Source organism: Mustela nivalis (assembly GCF_964662115.1).
Source record: "Mustela nivalis genome assembly, chromosome: 4".
In the NCBI taxonomy this organism is placed as follows: Eukaryota; Metazoa; Chordata; class Mammalia; order Carnivora; family Mustelidae; genus Mustela; species Mustela nivalis.
In genome coordinates this window covers 123,085,713-123,107,067 of record NC_139023.1, presented here as the reverse complement: position 1 = coordinate 123,107,067, position 21,355 = coordinate 123,085,713, and the positions used below count along the sequence as shown (strand labels likewise).

The 21,355-nt window shown below is 37.5% G+C and overlaps 1 protein-coding gene across 2 annotated transcripts in view; it reads left to right on the top strand.

Moving 5' to 3' along the window:
- DCHS2 (dachsous cadherin-related 2) overlaps nt 1-21,355 on the top strand; it is a 256,876-nt gene that overhangs the window by 145,276 nt on the left and 90,245 nt on the right. For both annotated transcript variants that reach the window (XM_082727429.1, XM_082727428.1), the window contains 5 exons: nt 9,871-10,107; nt 11,624-12,640; nt 15,422-15,609; nt 16,943-17,042; nt 21,007-21,164. In XM_082727429.1, the coding sequence (XP_082583555.1) occupies nt 9,871-10,107; nt 11,624-12,640; nt 15,422-15,609; nt 16,943-17,042; nt 21,007-21,164 (1,700 nt within the window). The remainder of the gene's footprint in view (nt 1-9,870; nt 10,108-11,623; nt 12,641-15,421; nt 15,610-16,942; nt 17,043-21,006; nt 21,165-21,355) is intronic.

Sequence of the window (21,355 nt, the reverse complement as noted above, 5' to 3'; positions counted from 1 at the left end):
AGGAGAGAGATATTGAACTGAGCCTTCATCTCTCTTATTCTCTGTTTGTTGGGTTCCTTTGATGTGGGCATGAGGCAGACCACACTGTTTTGAGTTTTAAAAGAAGGAAACACAGAGTCATACTTATTAATAGCTCTTTTTATGTTTTTAATCCCATTTTATGAACTGTATGTAGTTTTTTTTTCTTACGTTGTTTGAAGTATTCTCCTTAGTAGCATGAAAAAAGTAGCTCTTTAGCTTTTGTGTTTGTCCTATTTTTTACACCGAAGCAAACATTACTGCTAACTCAGATTATTTTAAGGTGTCAGATTTCAAACATTTGTGTTGGTCATTTACAGTAGCCCATAACCTCTTTTGCTAGAACTAGCTGTGGTTAAATTCTTCTGGTTTACCTCTCTTTATAGAAGCAATTTAATGATACAAAGAAAAGTCAATTAAAGTTCTAAAGAGTGTAGCTTATCTATTCAAGGCAGAAAATGGAAGCAAGTTCATCCTTTCAAGACATAATTACTCAATACCTATTATATACCAGTCACTGTTTGAAGTATTTGGTATACATCAGTCAGTAAGACAGATAAAAATTCCTGTTCTCAGAGAACTTAACGAAAGCTTATGTTGCCTTGCCTATTATCTGTTCTATGTTTAGTTGTGTACACAAACAAGATCCAAGTTTAGAATTACAGAAGAACAAGTAATTAAAAGGGTAACTGAGTGAGTTAAAGGCAGCTATTCCTCCTTGTTTGGTTCTAATCTTTTGTTTGTACAGGATGTGTGGATTTTAACGTGGGCTGTGAGTAATATAGCAGACTCTGTTTTTCTTTATTTCAAGGGCAGATCTTTTTATAATGTTAATTTTAAGCTCACATTTCATGACATGTAATGATTCTCATAATTCTTCATGATTGCCACTTTACTACATTTAGAATGTTTTGATATGTAGCTAATAAATTAAAACCACATCTCATTCCATAAGGGATGTAAGCCTTCTCATGCCAAAATAAATAAATAAATAAATAATGACTTCCTTTTATTAGTAAGAGGCTAAAATTACTCACAAAACCTAATCAGTATGTGTTGCTTTTGTAGGAAACAAAAGCATATTTGGGAGTTTTCTTATTAATTTTTCCAGTATAAGTTCACAGATTTTTGCGAACACCATAATTCAGCTCCCTTATTTAGTGGAGAAAGAAATTGAGGGTGAAAGGGATTCAGTGAATTGCCTAAGGATACACAGTGAGTATATGGCAGAATTGGACTTAAACTTTTTCCTGTAACCACCATCTGTCCCTTATTACTCTGTCTCGGATGATAACATTTTTCAATATCTTTTCTGTCTATTGCCTATTTGAGCCTTACATCAACTTATGGTATAGGTAAAGTAGATGCTTTTGTGTCCATCTGCAAATTAAGAGAATAAAGGACTTCAAGTCTTAAGTGACTAGCTGAGGGAAACAGTAACAAACCTGACACTTGAATTTACCTCTTAAGACTTCCCTTTTAAGGCTCCTTCCATTATTATGCTTTTTTTCCCCTTTTAAACTAAACACAAAGCTAAGATAGAGTTTCATTGTCTCAACTAAATACGATAGAAAAATGTTCTATCATTGTGGCTTCTTGTATAAGCCTCTCTGAAATACCAAATTATCTCCTGGTGTATTTGCTCTTTTCAATTGGCTGCATAAAATTTAGTGGAATCTTCCAAAATGGATATGTTTTTCTTAAGAATCCTTTTCATTGTCATTATGAGACAAAGTTTTCAGTCCATTCCATTCCTTTCAGCCACTACAACTTAGTAACCCAGATTTGTGTATGAAATCGATAGCATAATGTCACTTATTTACTGAGTAAGTTTCTATATTTTCACAAACTGAATATAGGAATGGCATCATGAAAACCAATAACCAAAAAGGTATTGTTATGGACAACCCATAGTTTTGGGTCTGTCTCTGTTTTTGAGAAAACCACACTTACAGACTCCATGTTTGGTGATGATTATGATTCTGTGTGTTTGTTTGTTTGTTTGAAGTAGGCTCCATGTCCAGCATGGATCCAAGTGCAGGGATTGAACTCAAGACTCTGAGATCAAGATCTGAGCTGAGATCAAGAGCTAAATGCTTAACCAACTGAGCCATCCAGAGGCTCCTTGTACTTGTATTTGTTCTTAACTATCCCATAGTTTATAAGTCTAGTGGTGACACACAGGTTATTTTCTGTCTATGAATGACCACCTCGGTTAAGAGCATCTCATCTTTTTCAGGATATTAGAGTTTGAAAGTCAGTATTGCTTAATTAATAGAATTATATGTATGCTAGATTTTAATTAAGAGAGGACCTTTGAAGGGCATCTTGGTTCTTTCCATAGTTTGGCGACCGTGGCCATTGCTGCTATAAACATTGGGGCACAGATGGCCCTTCTTTTCACGACATCTGTATCTTTGGGGTAAATACCCAGGAATGCAATTGCAGGGACGAATGGATAAGGAAGATGTGGTCCATATACACTATGGAGTATTATGCCTCCATCAGAAAGGATGAATACCCAACTTTTGTAGCAACATGGACCGGACTGGAAAAGATTATGCTGAGTGAAATAAGTCAAGCAGAGAGAGTCAACTATCATATGGTTTCACTTATTTGTGGAGCATAACAAATATCATGGAGGACAAGGGGTGTTAGAGAGGAGAAGGGAGTTGGGGTAAATTGGAAGGGGAGGTGAATCATGAGAGACTATGGACTCTGAAAAACAACTGAGGGGTTTGAAGTGGCGGTGGGGTAGGAGGTTGGGGTACCAGGTGGTGGGTATTATAGAGGGCATAGATTGCGTGGAGCACTGGGTGTGGTGAAAAAATAATGAATACTGTTTTTCTGAAAATAAATAAATTAATTTAATTAAAAAAAAAAGAAAAGAAAAAAAAAGAGAGGACCTTTGTCTTTAAGTTCTTTAATTAGCTCATCAATTAAAAAATATTTTATCCCAACACTTTTCTCTATTTAAATAAGAAATTACAAGGTAAAGACATAGGCAAACATTATGCACATTATAATTGGTATGTACAAACCCAAACACTCAGTAATTCAAGCATAAAATAACCAGAGCTCATGAACAACCAGTAAATGAATCAACTTCTATTTTTCTAAAGTTAAAGTTTGTCCCCTGCACTGGTGGATAATGATAATGTGCAAGTGTCATGAAAAAAAATGAGAGCCAAGTAATCACTGTACCTTAAAATATGAAAATGTAAATCCATAAATTCTAAACTGACAAATATATAAGCAGGGAGAGCTATTCATTTTATTGACCATCTTCACATTTATTACATATATAAATATGCACATTTATAAGAAACATATATTATAGAGCTATATATAACATTTTCTGGCCCCTCCACTTTTAAAAAAAATATTTGAGAGTGAGAGAAAGCATGTAAGTGGTGGGGAGGGGCAGAAGGAGAGGGAGAGAGTTTCAAGCAGAATCAAAACAGAATCAAGGGAGAGTTTCAAGCAGAATCCAGGCAGAGCATGACTCAGAACTTGATCCCATGACTCTGAAATCATGATCTGAGCAAAAACCAAGAGTCAGATGTTTAACTGACTACACCACCAGGCAGCCCTTGTCCCTCAATTTTTAATAGACACCTCAGTTTATTAAAAAATAATGGATTCAGAAGGACTTAAATGTGAGTAATAAATCCATTAAAATTCTAGAGGAGAACTCAGGTAGTAACCTCTTTGATCTTGACCACAACAACTACTTGCAAGACACATCCTATGAACTATTGAGACTTTGTCAAAATAAAAAGCTTCTGCACAAAAAGAGAAGGGGGTCAACAAAACTAAGAGGAAACCTGGGAGAAGATATTTACAAATGACATATCACATAAAGGGTGGGTATCCAAGAGCTATAAATAACTTATTAAGCTCAACACCCCCACAAAAAATAATAATCCAGTCAAGAAATGGGCAGAAGACACTTCACCAAAGAAGACATACAAATGGGCAACAGACACATGAATAAATGTTCCATGTCATTGGTCATCAGGGAAATACAAATGAAAGCCACAATGAGATACCACCTGTATCAGTTAGAATGGCAAAAATTAACAAAACAGGAAACAACAAATGTTGGTGAGGATGTGGAGAAAAGGGAACTCTCCTACACTGTTGGTGGGAATACAAGCTGGTGCAGCCACTCTGGAAAACAGTATGGAGGTTCCACAAGAAATTAAAACTAGAGCTACCCTATGACCCAGCAATTGTATTACTGGATATTTACCTCAAAGAAACAGACATAGTGAAAAAAAGAGGCATCTGCACCCTAATATTCATAGAAGCAATATCCGCAATAGCCAGACTGTGAAAAGAGCCAAGATGTCCATCAACAAATGAACGAATAAAGATGTGGTTTATATATACAAGGGATTATTACCCAGCTATCAGAAAGGATGAATACCTACCATTTGCATCAACATGGATGGAACTGGAGGGTATTATGTTAAATGAAATAAAGTCATTCAGAGAAAGACAAGTATCATATGGTTTCACTCATATGTGAAATATAAGAAAGAGGGCAAAGAATCATAGGGAAGGGAGAGAAAACTAAATGGGAAGGAATCAGAGAGGGAGACAAAACATGAGAGACTCTTGACTCTGGGATACAAATTGAGGGTTAAAGAAGGGGATATGAGTGAGGGGAGTACAGATCAGAATATCTAAGAGCCTGAAATGTTTGTTTTTAGAAGTAGCCCAGGTGATTCTGATGCAAGTGGCCACAGGATATCTTTCAAAACCCTAAAGAGCCCTAGGACTTAGTAGAGAAATCTTAGACACCTAAGGAGGGCAGATCACTGGTGAAATGCAAGGAGTTGCTAGGAAAGGCTGACAAAAAGTCAGCAAACACGGATATAACCAAAGGAAGGAATCTAAGACCAATCAAGGAGCATCATGTAGCCAGTAGATTGTAGGAATCAAGGACCATAAGGATGGAGACAACTTCTGGTTGCTCATCTTTCATCTGGTGGTGGGGGTTATAAAATACTAGATGATTCTCACCAGAGATAATATGCTTTTAAATAGCAGTGTGACCATAGTACAGATATTTATTTTATTAGATTTCACAATTTATGTTATTGTGGTACATTTTGCTAGTAGTTTGAGTATTTATAACATTTTTAAAAAGATTTTCTTTATTTATTTGACAGAGAGATCACAAGTAGGCAGGAAGGCAGGCAGAGAGAAGAGGAAAGCAGGCTCCCTGCTGAGCAGAGAGCCTGATGCAGGGCTTGATCCAGGACCCTGAGATCAGGACCTGAGTCGAAGGTAGAGACTTACCCCACTGAGCCACCCGGGCATCCCTATAACATTATTTTTGTTTGTATCTTGGGAATCACATGTTCAAACTGCTTTATATAGATAATTTCTATAAAGCATGATATAACTTAATTTCAGCAATTTATTGACTTAAACACAGATCTCCTAAATATATTCATTTGATGGTTCTAAAATTTCTATTGATAAATATCCTTGAAATTTTTTATATAAAAATCCCATGTTTAGAGAAGAGTTTTGGGCAGTTGTTTTTCAAGACACACATATTGAAGTCCAGTCTCAATCTTCACAATTATATCCATTTCCTATATAGGAAGGTAGTATATATATTTTTGTAACAAACATATCTTCTTTTTCTGGATATCTATCTATATCTATATCTATATCTATATCTATATCTATATCTATATCTATCTATATATATTTCTAATTGCAAATTAACATGTGGTCTTAGTCCGTTCAGGCTGCTCTAACAAAATACCACAGACTGGGTGGCTTAATAACAGAAATTTATTTCTCATAGTTCTGGAAGCCACAAGTCTGAGATCAAAGTCTGGCCAATTCAATTCCTGGTAAGAGCTCTTCCTGGCTTGTGGACAGTTACCGTCTCTCTATTTTCACATGGTAGAGAGGGGGTGAGCTCTCTGATGTCTCCTCTTCTGAAGATGCTAAACCTATAAGATCAGGGCTCCACCCCTATGATTCCATTTAACCTTAATTACTTCCTCCAAGGGCAGCCATACTGGGGGTTAAGACTGCAACATAAGGATATTTAAGAGATGAAATTCAGTCCATAGCACATATGCTCGTTAGAACTATAGGAATATAAGAGATAGAAAATTAACTGTCCCATGATCTCAACCTATAGGAGATGATCTCTCTTGATTGCTGTTCAGATCCTTCCATGTTTTCCAGGATGCATATTTTTCTGTGTGTGCATGTGGGGGGATGGTGTAGGATACAAATAAAGTATGTTAGTGTTTATGATTATACTTTACATATTTTTCTGTATTTTTCCCATATAAAATGTAGAATGTAAAGTCTTTCTAGATGAAAACATGTATATTCATTCTTTTTAGATGCCACATTAATATTCTATCATATTAATCTACCACAATGGATTGAACCATTCATTTTTTTTCTCATGCTGTCTCTTTAAGGGTGGGAACTCAGTTTCCTTTCACCCTCCCACCTTCCCAGATCCCAGTCTTCTAATTTTTTAAAATTCCAGGTTTTAAGTTCTACTTGTTATAAGAACCCATGAAAGTCAGCTCCTCTGGTTTTCAAAGCCAAATATTATGGGGATTCATCCTCCCCAGGCAGACTTTCTGGGGTGGGGGTCTATTTCTCTTGTCCTTGCCATCACTGTCCCTCCCTCCTGCAGACAGTTCATGAGTCTGTTTAGTTCCAGATCATGTCTCAGTACTTCCTGCCACATCTCTTATCATTAGGATACTAAATTATTGTTTATATATTTTCAAAATGTTGTCTTTTGATTTTATTTATAAATCATTAAGTAGATTAAGGAATACATGAATAAATAAGAGAGATCAAAACTTTAATTAAAATACCTGTTAAATGTATGATAAGCATGTGCACACAGGCCACTGTGGGATCACAGAAGGTGGATCTAAAACAAAGTGGAGGGTATATGAAGGTCACCTGCACCAGGAAAGTCTTGAGTTGTGCTTCAAAATGTTACCAGAAGTCAGAGAACATGAAGAAGTTGTTCTAGGAAAGAGTTACAAGCAATCTAAATGGAAAAGAGTAAGGTCTGTCCTGGAATTCATAAATAGTTCACTGTGTCTGGAACCAAAAGGACTGTACAGAGATAGGCTATGGAAGTGAAAAGGGGTCACTTACCAATGACTTGGTCAATGATAGAAAAGGCATTTGAACTTCACCCTGAAACCCTGGTGAGGTACTGACATGTCTAGACTTGGATTTTAGGAAGATTATTATAATACAAGTATGGAAAACGGTTCAGAAGGAGACCTCTGAAGTTGGAAAGACCAAATTGTGGTCTATTGGAGGCAGACAAGGTGCCTCCTTAGTGCAGTGGGCAATGCATCAGTCTCATGGTTGAGGCAGACATTAACCTTTTCATTGTCATAATTATCAAGAGTGGAAAATGGGTGAGTCTGGTGGTGGATATTAAGGACGGCACATATTGCATAGAGCACTGGGTGAGGTGCATAAGAGAAATTTTAAAAAATTCTCTATAATTGGAACTGAGTCAACTCTAGAAGAATATATACCCGGAGAGCAGGGATGACTAGGGGTAAAGGGTCTTTTCATTTATTTCTGGAGGCAGACACTTTTGCATTATTTGAATTGTTTTTTTAACCAAGCATAGACTTTAATAATAAAGAAATTTTAAAGCTCATCAATAACAGATGGTAACAATCTGACATAGAAATTTCTGTGATAATCATTGAGTGCTTGGTGGATCACCAAATCAGTATGAACCCAAATTTTAATAAGGCTGCTACACCTGGTATAATAATACTTGGTTACACTAATATTTTGCAAGTATTCTAATAAACAGTGTTTATACTCTTTTTTTGTAATAGTCCCATTGTAGCTGGAACCATGTGTTCACTGATCAAACTTGGAGCGTGTTCAGGAGAAATGAACCATGAACGAAAGGACTTAAAATAATATTAGATAAGGAACGGCTACAGAAAATGGGGACACTCTGCCCAGGGCAGGCTGGACAAGATATTTGACCTCAGTTACTGATGGTGTGTTATGCCAAAGAGAAGTAAAACATGTTTCATTACATTCCTAATAGAAATAGAAATAAGGGATTAGTGCTGGAAGAGGACAGATTTGACATAAAAAAAGAAATTGAATGGCTCTCCTCTTTTTTATGGCTAGAAAGCCAACAATTCAGATGTTTTGGCTAGCTTCTCATAAACTGACAAAAATTGCTGTATTCCTTCATTCAGCTTATAGTTAGAGCCCAACTGTATTATGATAGATCCCACAAAGTTCAGCTACATTTATTTGTAAGGAAATTCATGTGATAAGTTTGCGTGGTTTTTTCTTTCTCATTAAAAAAACTAACACATTCATTTTTGAAATTGGCTATGTTATATCTGTTTTCATGTTTTCAGATTAGCACATGAAAGGGTGGTGTTCATAATATTAAATAGTTGGTTTTCTCAGCATTACTGGATCCTTCCCCAACTTAACCATTCATACCTTCTCTTCTCACCCACCCTATGTACAGAAGCCTAACTTGCCACTCTTGTCCCCATAGTTTTAGCAGTTTTTTCCTTTTTAAGATTATTTATTTATTTAGAGAGAGAAAGAGAGAGAACCTAGTGAGCAGGGGAGGGGCAGAAGGGGAGAGAGAGAAGCAGACTCCCCATTGAACAGGGAGCCCAATTTGGCGCTCAATCCCAGGACCCCAAGATCATGACCTGGGCTGAAGTCAGTTGCTTAACAGACTGAGACACCCAGCCCTCCCACGCCACCCTGTACCATGGTTTTAACACTGATTCAAGTTTTCTTACCCACAGCCATCAACATTATATCTTCTCATCAACAAAGATGGAGCCAGCTAATAAAGAGGGCTGTCCTACACCATCTAGTTCAGGTCAGGTGTCAAATAACTCAGAGGATGACATTTTAGTTTCATTCTGTAGATTTAGGATCCTGATCCCTGCTCAGATTGTGATCACCCTAAAATCCTCCATTAGCTGAGATTAATTTGGATTATGGTGTATATTCGGCCATCCCATCCCCCTGGGCTAGTAATATGGTTGTTAAGACCTAACAAAGGAAACACAATTTATGTTTACTGCTGAACTGATATACTTTCAGTATCTCTAATATTTAAGCTCTGGGGAAATATTGCTTACCTGGTGGAATTTGGACCATAATTTTGCAAATATGCTCAAGCTCTTGGATTGGAAAGTAGATGCATTAGGGTTCTCTAGTAATGAAACCAATAAGAGAGAGAGAGAGAGAGAGATAATAAGAAGATAGAGGTAGATGTAAAGAGATTTATTATAAGGAATTAGCTCATGTGATTATGGAGGCAATCAAGTCCCAAGATCTACAAGTGAGTTGGTCAAATGGAGATCCAGGAAAATCAATAGTGAAGTTCCAGTCTGATGCTTGTAATCTCAAGATTTAGGAAGAGCTGATGTTTCATTATAATTCTGAAAGCAGGAAAAAAAAACAACAACTAATGTCTCATTTTGAAGGGAATCAGGCATGGGAAATTGCCATTTGTCAGGGAAGTATCAGTCTTTCTGTTGTATTTAGGCCTTCAACTGGTTTATGGAGCCCCATCCACATCAGGGAGGACAATCTGCTTGAATTAGTCTACATGTTTAAATATTAATCTCATCCAAAACACAATCACAGAAACAGGCAGCATAATGTTTGACCAGAAGTTTAGGTACCCTGTGGCCCAGTCAAGCTGACATAAAATTCACCCTCACAGTGGGGTTAGCAGACCCAGGGTGACTGTTGCTCATCAGTGTTTACTGCATGTTCTCTGTTTTTCAATTCTTTTTCTCTTCTACCCAGGAATTATTTACTTAACGTCAACTCTTAGTCATTTGGAATCAACTACACTTTTGTTGATGGTCTGTGCTCGTGATGGTGGTGGGCTCACATCTGTCATTAATGCTGACATCACTATACACATTCTTCAGACAACTCTGGCACCCGCTGAATTTGAAAGGCCTAAGTATACTTTCTCAGTTTATGAAGATGTACCTGAAGACAGTCCTGTGGGAACAGTGAAAGCGAAAGAGTCCTTGAGTAAGTATTTACTTCTTGTGCCTTGTTAAAATCCATTATTGGAACACTTCCTGTGTTTTTCTTAAGTTGTGTAATCATGACTAAATCTTTTCCTTTCTCCATGCAGAAAGAATGGAGACCACACGATCTGTGGCTCACTCTCTGTACTTTCAACATTATTTCTATCCTACAATTTTTCCTAATCAAAAAAGTAATAGATACTTTTGAAAAGTTTAAAATAGAGAATGATTATAATGTAGAAAGTATACATCTATAACCTACTCCTCCAAACACACAAATGTGCATACACACACATTTAAAAACATTTTAAATCTTCTTTTTTTTAAAGATTTTACTTATTTACTTGAGACAGAGAGAGAAACAGAGAGAATGAGCAGGGCATGGGAAAGAGGGAGAGGAAGAAGCAGAGACTCCCCACAGAGCAGGGAACTGATGTGGGACTCGATCTCAGGACCCTGGGATCATGACCTGAGCCGAAGACAGATACTTAATTGACTGAGCCACTCAGGCACCCCACACTTTAAAAATTTTTTGTGAAAAGGGGAGAAGGGTGGGGGGGTGGGTAAGTCTGGTGGTGGGTATTAAGGAGGGCACATATTGCATGGAGCACTGGGTGAGGTGCATAAACAATGAATTTTGGAATGCTACAAAAAAAGAAAATTAAATTTAAAAAGAAACTAAAAAAAAGAAAGAAAATACATCCTGCTATATTTGTCATTTTAAAACTTTCCTTTACCGTCCGCTTTATTTATATATTGAGGACAGTTTTCCAAGTAACTGGACATCATTCTGTTTCATTAAAAAAAAGTTTGCATAGTATTTTGACTTAGATATAAAGATATTTTCTTGAAACATTTTCCATTTGCTATTAATTCGAATGATTTATACCCATTTTTTTGTAGTCCAAATAATACTCAAGCAAATATTCATATACGATTTATGAGGGTTTCTCAGCAGGGTAGATTCCTAGAAATGAATTATTTGTCCAAAGATCTTGTTCTGCTCTCAGTCCACTTCTTCTCTGTCCTCTTTTCCTTCTCTTAAACTTTGTGGGGGGTATTTGCCATTCGTAGGTAGATATCATTGAGAAGCACCAAGCATAACCTTAACTCGGCTTCCCCAAATATGTAAAACAGGCATCCAAATTATTTTCTGAATATCTTTCCCTTTTACTTAATGCAGAATGATTGAAAGGAAGAAAGTGAAACCTGTGCCTTGCTCCTTGTCCATTGGGCATTACCTTTGTCTGCTAATACGTATATCTTGACCATGGTGTCCACCTTTCGTAGATTTTGGAGTGCTGAGGAGGTTATGTCATTGCATTGTGTTTTCCATGGATGTAGTATATATCTGGAGTATATATGTATATATATACACAAACATATATATATATATGCACATATTAATGCTTTTAAGTTTTCAGTGTTTTCAGTAGGTGCATTCCAGTAAGTGTATAAGGTGATCACTTTTTCTTTCTGTTTTGTTTTTTTCTTTTCCTTCCCACTCTTTTTTTTAGATTCCTCAGAGCCAATTTTTTACAGAATCTCCTCTGGTGATCTGGACAGAAAGTTCTCTATTCACCCATGGCTGGGTGTCATTCGAACCCAGAAGCCTCTGGATCATGAAACACAGCCCGTGGTTGTGCTGACAGTGCAGGCTCAGATTGGCAGCTCCCCGGCCTACAGCAGTACAGAGGTCAACATAACTGTAATTGATGTCAATGACAACCACCCGGTATTTCCCAAAGCCTCTGATGCCGTTAAAATCCCTCGGACCACATTGCCCGGCACAGCCTTGTACCTCGCCCGTGCACAAGACAAAGACAGTGGGCAGAACGGATTCATCAGATACACGATTGCAAGCCAGACTCCAAGCATCTTTGCCATCGACGCTGGGCTGGGGGCGGTGTACCTCAATGAGAGTCTGCGAAGTCCAGTGCCCCAGAAGTGCACGCTCGCTCTGCTGGCCCAGGACCTGGGCGTCCCTCCTCGGGCATCCCTGCTGGTGCTGACAGTCGTGATTGAGGAACAGGAGCAAAGCCCATCCTTGACGTTCGAAAACTTGGTCTACCAAGTGGAAGTCAGCGAGTCTCTCTCACTGATGACCCAGATCCTGCAAATACAGGCTTTCCCGCTTGGCCCACAGTGCACAACGTCGCGCCTCTGGTACGCGCTGGAGCCCAGCACGGACTCCTCTGTGTTCGGCGTCCGCCCTGACACAGGTTGGATTTATTTGCGGCGACAGCTTGACTATGAATCCGCACAGACATATAATTTTAGAGTGTTTGCCTGGATCCCGGAGGACAGATTGTCGCAAAATGTGAGCACTTCAGTAATTGTTCATGTCCTGGATGAGAATGACAATTCCCCTACCTTCTTGCATGATGTGTTGTTTTTGAAAGTCGAGGAGAGTCCTGTTCCCCAAGGGGTAATAGGCAAAATTACAGCAATTGACAGAGACTCGGGAAAGAATGGACAGCTGTCATATTTCCTTTTGTCTGATGGAAAATTCTTCAAGATGAATCCTAAAACAGGTAGCATTTTGTAGCTTCCACTTACTCCTTTAAAGTCGAAATGAACTAAACTCAAGTCTTTTAGTGATAACATTACAAACATGCGGTTTAAAATTAGTTTCTAGTAGATACCTTATTCAATTAAAGAATTGTGATTTTAAAATGGAAGACAAAATTGAATAGAATTTTACCTGTAATGGTTCACACTTCTCTTGCCTCACACTGGCATATTGCCAATATACGGTTCTTATTCTCAATTAGAGCTACAATCAGAATTGGACTGGAGAAATCCCTGTGCAGAGTCTGATTATCCCCCTGACCATTCTACTTTACTTATAGATTTTTTTTTAAAACCCAAATAATGTCTTATAAACTATAAATGTCACCAATGTAAAGCTAGAAAAAAATCCATTAGTTATAATTGCAAAATCACTCTATTGATGTCTTTCTCCATTCTCATTCTGATAAGGGAACCATAGTGAAAACAGCAAATATTTCCACTGAATTTTTTCTCCAAGTCTTCATTATGAGTTTAAATATTAAAATTCTATTGCATTTTAAAATTTATAGTGCATAAATTTACAAGGATTTTAATTCTGCAACCACCTCCAAATGAAATATGTTCATACAGCAACTGTATAGCTGAAGAAACTTGAGACTCAGAGAGTTCAAAGAACATAACCTGGGGCTCAAAGAGAGCCCCAGGTTATGGAGCTGGAAGGAAATAAGAGGAGGCCATCTGTAGAATGTGATTGGTACCCCCTGCCCCATAGTGGGACAGAATTTGAATCCAGTACTGATGAACTTCAAGCCTTTTTTCTCATAAAGGGCCTGCTGTGCGAATTAGAACAGGTGCCCCCTCCTCCAGCAGGTGGAGCTTTACACCAGAGTACGTGACTGACCAGGAAGGCTGCGAAGTGTTCAGCTCCCATTCACTCCCAGGCTGGGAAGCCCTCTGCAGGGCACAAACTGCATAGCAGTGCAGGATGATTTGTTTTCTTGTGCTTTCCAGATGCTAGGTAGTTTTGTAGGTCTTCTATTTCCACTTGGGACTTAAAAAAAAAAAAAAAGTTAAAGTATACAGTTCGTTTCCCCCATGATTTTCTGTCTCCTACAATTAGTACAGTGCCCAGCCTCAGAAGACCAGGTGTCCTTTCCTAGAATTGTCATATGGCACGAAGCAAGTAGCTGAACCTCAGAGCTCAGTTTCCTTACCGTGAATAGAAGAGATAATTCTTGACATGCTCCCTGTTTTGCTCTGAGGGGGAAAGAGTTAAAGTCTGTGAAGGGGCTTGCAAGACTACATTCTCACAAACGATTCCCATTCTCCAGGGCTGGGTACAGGGTGACCACACAGGGGTCGAGGGCACTCTTCAGAGAATGGCAGTCCTGCCTGTCTTCCACATTTCTACATCCTGATGCTCAGCAGTTGGCATGGTGTCTGGGACTAGCTCTCCTGGAAGCCTACGGCGGCGTCCCCCATGCCCAGGTCCAGGCTGAGCGTTGAAGTCTTTTCTTCACTGACTTTCTAACTGTGGCTTGCCAATCAGAGTTGGTTCATCAGGTAAAAATCTGCTTGCCATTCAGGGTTTAGGGTTTTCAGAGGAGAAGTACAGTTTGGAGCTTTAAAAATGCAGTTGTTGGATATGTGATTTTTGTTGCAGATCACACTTCTCATAAACATTTATATAAATGTAGTTTTTAAGTAGATGGACATAGTAAATATAGCACATTTCACCTCAACAATTTAGCAATTTACCCAAATATGAATTTTCTTTCTTTGGCTTCTGATTTCACTCTTTATTTTGTTCTACACACTTGTCATTTCATTTGGATGAAGAGGGCAAAACCAATCTTAGAAATGGTAATGTTAGCTGGAAGTTACTTCATATTGACTTTCTCACAAATAGATATTTCCATAAATAGTGAGGGAAGTAATGACTGGTGGCACTCTGCAGCAGGAGCTAGGCTGTCTAGAGAGACTGTGTGGCCTCCAGTGGTCCTTGGCATCAGGTAGAGGCAGCTATGATTTTATGGCTGAGTCTCCATGGCTGAACCATGATGGAAGTTTCTAGAAAACAGTGAGGAAAAACATGGAAAATAAGGCTTGCAATACATTGAGTTACTATCCATGGTAATGCAATGGATAGTGGGAAGTCACTATCTATTGCAACACATACGTTTTGCGACATAACAAAGAACTATTTCCATAAAAACTAATCCATTGCCTGTAGAATGAATTTGATTTTCAGGAAGGTATTTTGGCATTATTTTAAAGTAATGATAACAACTGTCACATTTGTAATAATGCACAGCTTACAAAAGACTTTAAAATTTAGAATTGTATTTGTTTCCGATAGCCCTAGGAGGTATGCTAGGGAGATGTCCTTCCATGTCTAAGGTAGAGAAATTGGGACCCAAACCCTGAACTTTCAATATCAGAGCTGAAGTGCTTTCCATTATTCTGTGTGGCAATATGAAGAGGGATTTGCTATAATTTTAAATCTTCTAAATTATTACTAAGTTCCCATGAAGTATTTTATCATTTACTTTTATAAATTCATTTTTTAGTTCAGATGGTGGATGGCAGACAGCTTGAAATACAAAAAATGACAAATTGGAGATGGCATTTTCAGGAGAAACTTCAGAAAATTTAACAGTAGAGCCAAACTGCCAATGTACATCAACTTAGAAATGATGTATTTACTCTGAGTTTTATGCCTGGTTTTCCTTTTTGTGAGTGAGCTGGGATGGGGTCATTCTAGTACCTAGTGACAGCCTCTTGTTCTCTCTGCTCCCTAGGTGAATTTATTAGTTGGGTGGCATTGGATCACGAGCTTCAGGTGCACCACCAGGTGACTGTCCTAGTGACTGATCATGGCTCCCCGCCACGGAACACCACGACGGTGGTTTATGTCTCAGTGACTGATATCAACGATAACAGGCCATATTTCCCACAGTGTCTCCCTGGAGAGGAACTGCACGTCAAGGTTTGTGGAGTGAAGTAGTCTTGCAGTGATTTTGTAATAATCCTAGTCGTTTGTTTGGAGCACCATCTTGTGGTAAAAAGTGTGAATTTATCAAATCAGTCTCGGTGTGGCAATGCATAAGTCTCCAGAAGATCTAAAAATTGTGTACATGTCAAAAAAAAAAAAAAAAAAAGAAAGAAAGAAAGAAGAAGACCCCTAAGTAAAGAATAAAATAAAATGGTTATATGTGCAATTTGGGATCACACATCCAGTTGTATGATAATGTGGTTTTTCCTTTGTACGGAAACATAATGGTGCCCCACTATCAGTAATGCTCAGACGTGGATTGTTTTCCCACTAATTTGCATGCATCTCTTGGTGCCAGAGCTCCTTATAGGCAACTGGTACACGCCTCTAAGCTGGTGAGTTAAATATAGGGGAACATCTGTAGCTCTCAAATAGAAATATGTGCAACCAGAGACTATAAAATTTGGTCTTTGGTAGCGCCTGCCGAAATTTCTAATTATATTTATATGATTTCCTCTTTTTCATTTCCATGTTTTCTATGTTTTATAGTATACAAAATAAATTAGAATATTTGTTCATGTACATAATTAATAAACATATCTTGGAGGTATTTATACTTTTTTAATGAGTGGGTTATATGTGTATAACCCAGCTGTTGTTTGACAGCTGTTGCTCCAACTGAACTGGACATTCAAATTGTGCTCAGATATGCATATTGAACAACACAAAAAAGGACTGAAACAGTTCATAACTTTAAACTATCTTCCAAAGCTGTATTTAAAGAAAATCCTACCAAGGCATTTTTAGAGTATCATTTTGATTTTCACTTACATCATTAAAACATCCCATGGTAGGGTAGCAGGACTCTATACTTGGGAATTCAACTCCCATGTACATTTCAATATTCCATGAAAGTTCCTGTTAACTACTGAGGTATGTTACCTGTATCAGGTGTGTTTCCTGAAATAAAGGCTTATATTTATCTTTAGCATATTTTTGACCTTTTAAAACATGAGAAGATGCTAGAAATTCTTAAAATATATCCAAAATCTATGATTAGTCAATTTGATTTTTTCTCAAGATTAGTTCAAATGCTGCAGATAATTTGTTCAAATTGAATTTGTCCAAATTTGTTCAGATTTATAGTATTGTTTCTTTTCATGGATTTGCATTTTTATAACTTTTATATGGCAGACATTTGGGTTATAGGTGGGTCTTAACACAGTTTTAAAAGTGCTTAAGTAGCAATGTGTTCTTTCACTTAAAGGTTCGTATTTCTTTCTAAAATTTCACTGACCAATTTTTAAGACGTTTGTTTTAATGACAGGTTCTTGAAGGTCAGCCAGTAAATATGTTGGTTACAACTGTGTTTGCAAAGGATTTTGACGAAGGAAACAATGCAGAAGTTGTATATTCAGTATCTTCAGGTAAAAGTCGCCCTTCTTAAAGGATTAGGAGGTTTTAAAATTTCTTCTTTTGTCTACCAACTCTCTACTATCTTCTGGGAAAATGATTAATGTTGAGAATAACACCAGGTACAAACAAAATACATTTGTGATTATCTAGAATCACCTTATTTTTAAAAAAATGTAAAAGTTTAGTGTAAAATCATAGTAGTTTTTCTGTGTCCTAAATAGAAACCAACCAACCATACACATTAAATGGATAATGTTCAATAATCTGAAATAAAATCAACCTTTATTGAAAGTAAAGTAGTAGTGAATCAAAATTGGTATTAAGTATAAAGAAATATGATAATGAATGCCAAACATCTATGAATCTCTATGAAGACTAAATATTCTTTTTTAAAAAAGATTTTATTTATTTATTTGAGAGAGAGAGAGAGAAGGAGTGAGAGGGCATGAGTTGGGGGGAAGGCAGAGGGAGAGGGAGAAGCAGACTTCACACTGAGCAGGCAGCCCGACATGGGACTGCATCCCAGGACCCTGAGATCATGACCTGAACTGAAGACAGAGGATTAACCCACTGAGCCACCCAAGTGTCCAAGAAGACTTAATATTCTTAAGGTCAGAGTAAATCATACTTAGAAAATGTGACAGTACATGTATCTGTATGTATGTTGGAACTTCATTGAGAAAGGCTCATGTTTATGTTTTTCTTTTAGATGCACAGGCTTCAGATTTGTTCTGGTGATTAGCGTTAGTTGGCATCATATTTTACACCAGTTTTAAAGATATTTTTTGCTTTTTCATGTTTGTCATGAAATGTGACATGTTATTTCTTGTTACTAATGCTTTCTCTTTTTCTCAAGAAAGAAAAAAATTCTTTTTTAAAATCACTAACATTTTATTTATTTTTTAAAGGATTTATTTATTTATTTGACAGAGAGAGTTGTTGTGGGGGGAGGCAGAGGGAGAGCAGAGAGAAAGAATCTCAAGCAGACTCTCTGCCAACCGCCAATCCTGACAGAGGGCGGGATCTCAGGACCCAGAGATCACGACCTGAGCTGAAACCAATAGTCTGTCACTCAACAGACTGAACTACACAGGAACCCCCCATAAAAATCACTAGCATTTAAAAACTGAAGCAGATTTTCAAAAATCTCACTCACCATAACAGAGAAAAACCATAGGGTGTTGGGGCAGATTTACTGTGAAGTAATGAAGTTTAAGTTTCGGGTCCCTTCACTTGAGGAGCTCCTTTGGGATAGGAGTAATGGGCAGTAGACAATTTGTATTTGTAACATTGTCGTATTTTTCTTAAAAGAGAGTCCTTCACATTATCAGGACCAAATCAGGACCATCCTGTTAAGAGCATAAGGAGGAGCATTTCAAAAAAAAGACATTCAAGACCTTTATGTAGGAAATTACAAATTATTCATGAAAGACCTTAAAGAAGAAAGATATGAAAAGGCCTATCATGTTCATGCTTGGGAAAGTACAAGATCTGAAAGGCAACATATTCAGTGATAATGAGCCTGCACACACACATACACATGTAAACACACACAGAAATTAATATATTGAGACATAATCCTGAAGGAATTTCCTAGAAGAAAATAAAACCAGGCTATATATTATTCACAGATATATGGACTAGAAAGATAAACCACCACTTTAGAAAAGAGGCTAGTTAGAGGGAAGCAGGAGGGAAATGAGATTTGGGGGTAGACCCAGTTCCTCTGCTGTACTTATACTATGTTATTTATTTAAAACTTTTGAAGACATTCTGGGAATTGAGTAATTTCGAAATGTTTTCATGGTTGTTCATCATCTATTTCCAAATATTTGAAATATTGACTTTTTCAAAATTAGCTTTGAAAATGATACTTGAGGTGTAGCAATATAAAAAAGCAATGGTAAAAAATAAAAATAATAATGGTGTATATTATGTTAGTCATACCTTTGCTTTTACTTCATCCAATTGCTAAATAGAAGCAACTACAAAATAAAAGAAAAAATAGAAAGGTAAAAATAAATATAATGTAGGATGCCTGGTTGACTCAGACAGTTAAGCTTCAGACTCTTAATTTCAGTTCAGGTCATGATCTCAGAGTCGTGAGATTGAGCCCCACCCAAGTTTAGCGCTGTGTGTGGAGTCTGGGATTCTCTCTCTGCCCCAACCCTCACCACTTGTGCTCTAAAAAAAAAAAGAGAGAGAGAGAGAGAGAAGAGAAAATAAATAAAAATAAATATAATGCAAAAAAAATACATGTATAACACTTATGAAAATTTCAGTAGGGGTGCCTGGGTGGCTCAGTTCGTTAAGCATCTGCCTTCAGCTCAGGTCATGATCCTAGGGTCTTGGGATCATGCCCCACATGGGGCTCTCTGCTCAGTCGGGAGTCTGCTTCTCCCTCTGCCTCTCGCTCCACTCTCTCTCTCTCAAATAAGTAAATAAATCCTTAAAAAAATAAATAAAAATAAAAAAATTTCATATAGTATTCATGTAAGAATAAATAAATGGCTCAAAGTGTAGAAATCACAACTAATAGATTTACATAATTTCTTGCTCTATCCTCTAACTTTCTTAAGGGCAGGAGTTCTTTTTTATTTGTCTTTATATTTCCTATGACTGGTAAAGTGTCTGTTCTGTGATAATGACTCATCAAAATGGAACAAAAGAATGAAAGAGAGCCACTAACTAACTCCAGTCTTTGTCAAGAGTTTTTTGGATTGTTTGAAGTGTTTAAATTGTATTAAAGAATATAAATCTGTTATTTAACAAAAAACCCATATAATCAATTTGATTAGAAGTACCAGTATGGAGACCCCTGAGCGGCTCAGTTGGTTAATCATCTGCCTTCGGCTCAGGTCATGATCCCAGTGTCCTGGGATGGAGCCCCACCTCGGGCTCCCTTGCTCGTGGGGAAGCCTGCTTCTCCCTCTCGTCCTGTCTGCCGCTTCCCATGGTTGTGTTCACTCACTTCTCCATCAAAAAAATAAATAGAATCTTTAAAAAAAAATACAGGTACCAGTATGAACTTATGACATTTGTTAGTATGTGCACTGAAAAAGGCCAGAAACAATGACTGGCCTGGAAACACCCACTTAGGTTCAGGATATAACCTCCCAATACCATGTTCCACCAGAAGGAACCAGGAGTCCTTGAAGAAATGGCTGACTCCAGGTCTTGGACAGGAAATCTTTACAAGATGAGTCTGTGCAATTTTGTTATACCAGATATAAGGGGCTTACTAAAGACTTCTAGGATCATATTAGAAAAGTTCAGGAATCAACTTTAAACGAATCCTGAAGTTCAAATATGGGACAATTTGAACATAGAGAAGAAAAATAATGGCAATAGGTTGAAACCCTGCTAATGTGTTTAAATTCACGCTTAATGATTCTTAAAACAGAGGTAAGCAAACCTTTAATTATCATAGTTGGAGCCCAGGAGGAGGATGGTAGAGAACCACTCCATTATTTTGAACATTGTTAAATAAAAGCTTGGCATCAAGTATTTATCCTGACTTTCCTATAATGAATTGTTCTCTAGGATCATCAATAAGTAGAGATTCATGTTGAAATATATCCAGAAGAAATGATAGGGTTTCAGGGATTTGCTTCCAAGGAGGATGGTAAAGGGGAATATGGTAAAGGGGAAGGTTGGTCATGAGTTGATAATTATTGAAGCCAGATGACAGGCACAGTCATCTCAATGCAATCTCAATATAAGGTCAATGTCATCTTTGTGCGGAGCTCAGTATATCATCCTGTCTACTTTTACATATGTTTGAAAATTTCCATAGTAAACCAGTCAAAAATCAATTATGTTTCCTGTCTATATTTTAGGATTATTTTATGTTCGTACACTCTGAGAGCCTAAAACAAATAAATCTTCAAAATTATCACAGATGTATGTAGATTCGTTAATTCTTTCTGCATTGTCAGTTAACATCAATTTCTTAATCTGTGTGTGTGTGTATAGAAGACAGTTCTGATCACTTCAAGATTGATGCAAACAGTGGTGAAATAAGAACAACCACTATCCTTTCATATACCTATAGACCTTCCTACAGGATGACCGTAACTGCCAGTGACCAGGGACAGCCTCCTCTTCAAGGCCAGGCCGTCATTAATATCCAGGTAATGTTCTGAAAAAATGCTCAACATCACTCATCGGAGAAATACAATCAAAACCACAGTGAGATACCACCTCACACCAGTCAGAATGGCTAAAATCAACATGTCTGGAAACGATAGATTCTGGCGAGGAATCAGAGAAGGGGAAACCCTCGTGCACTGGAAAATGGTATGGAGGTTCCTCAAAAGGTTAA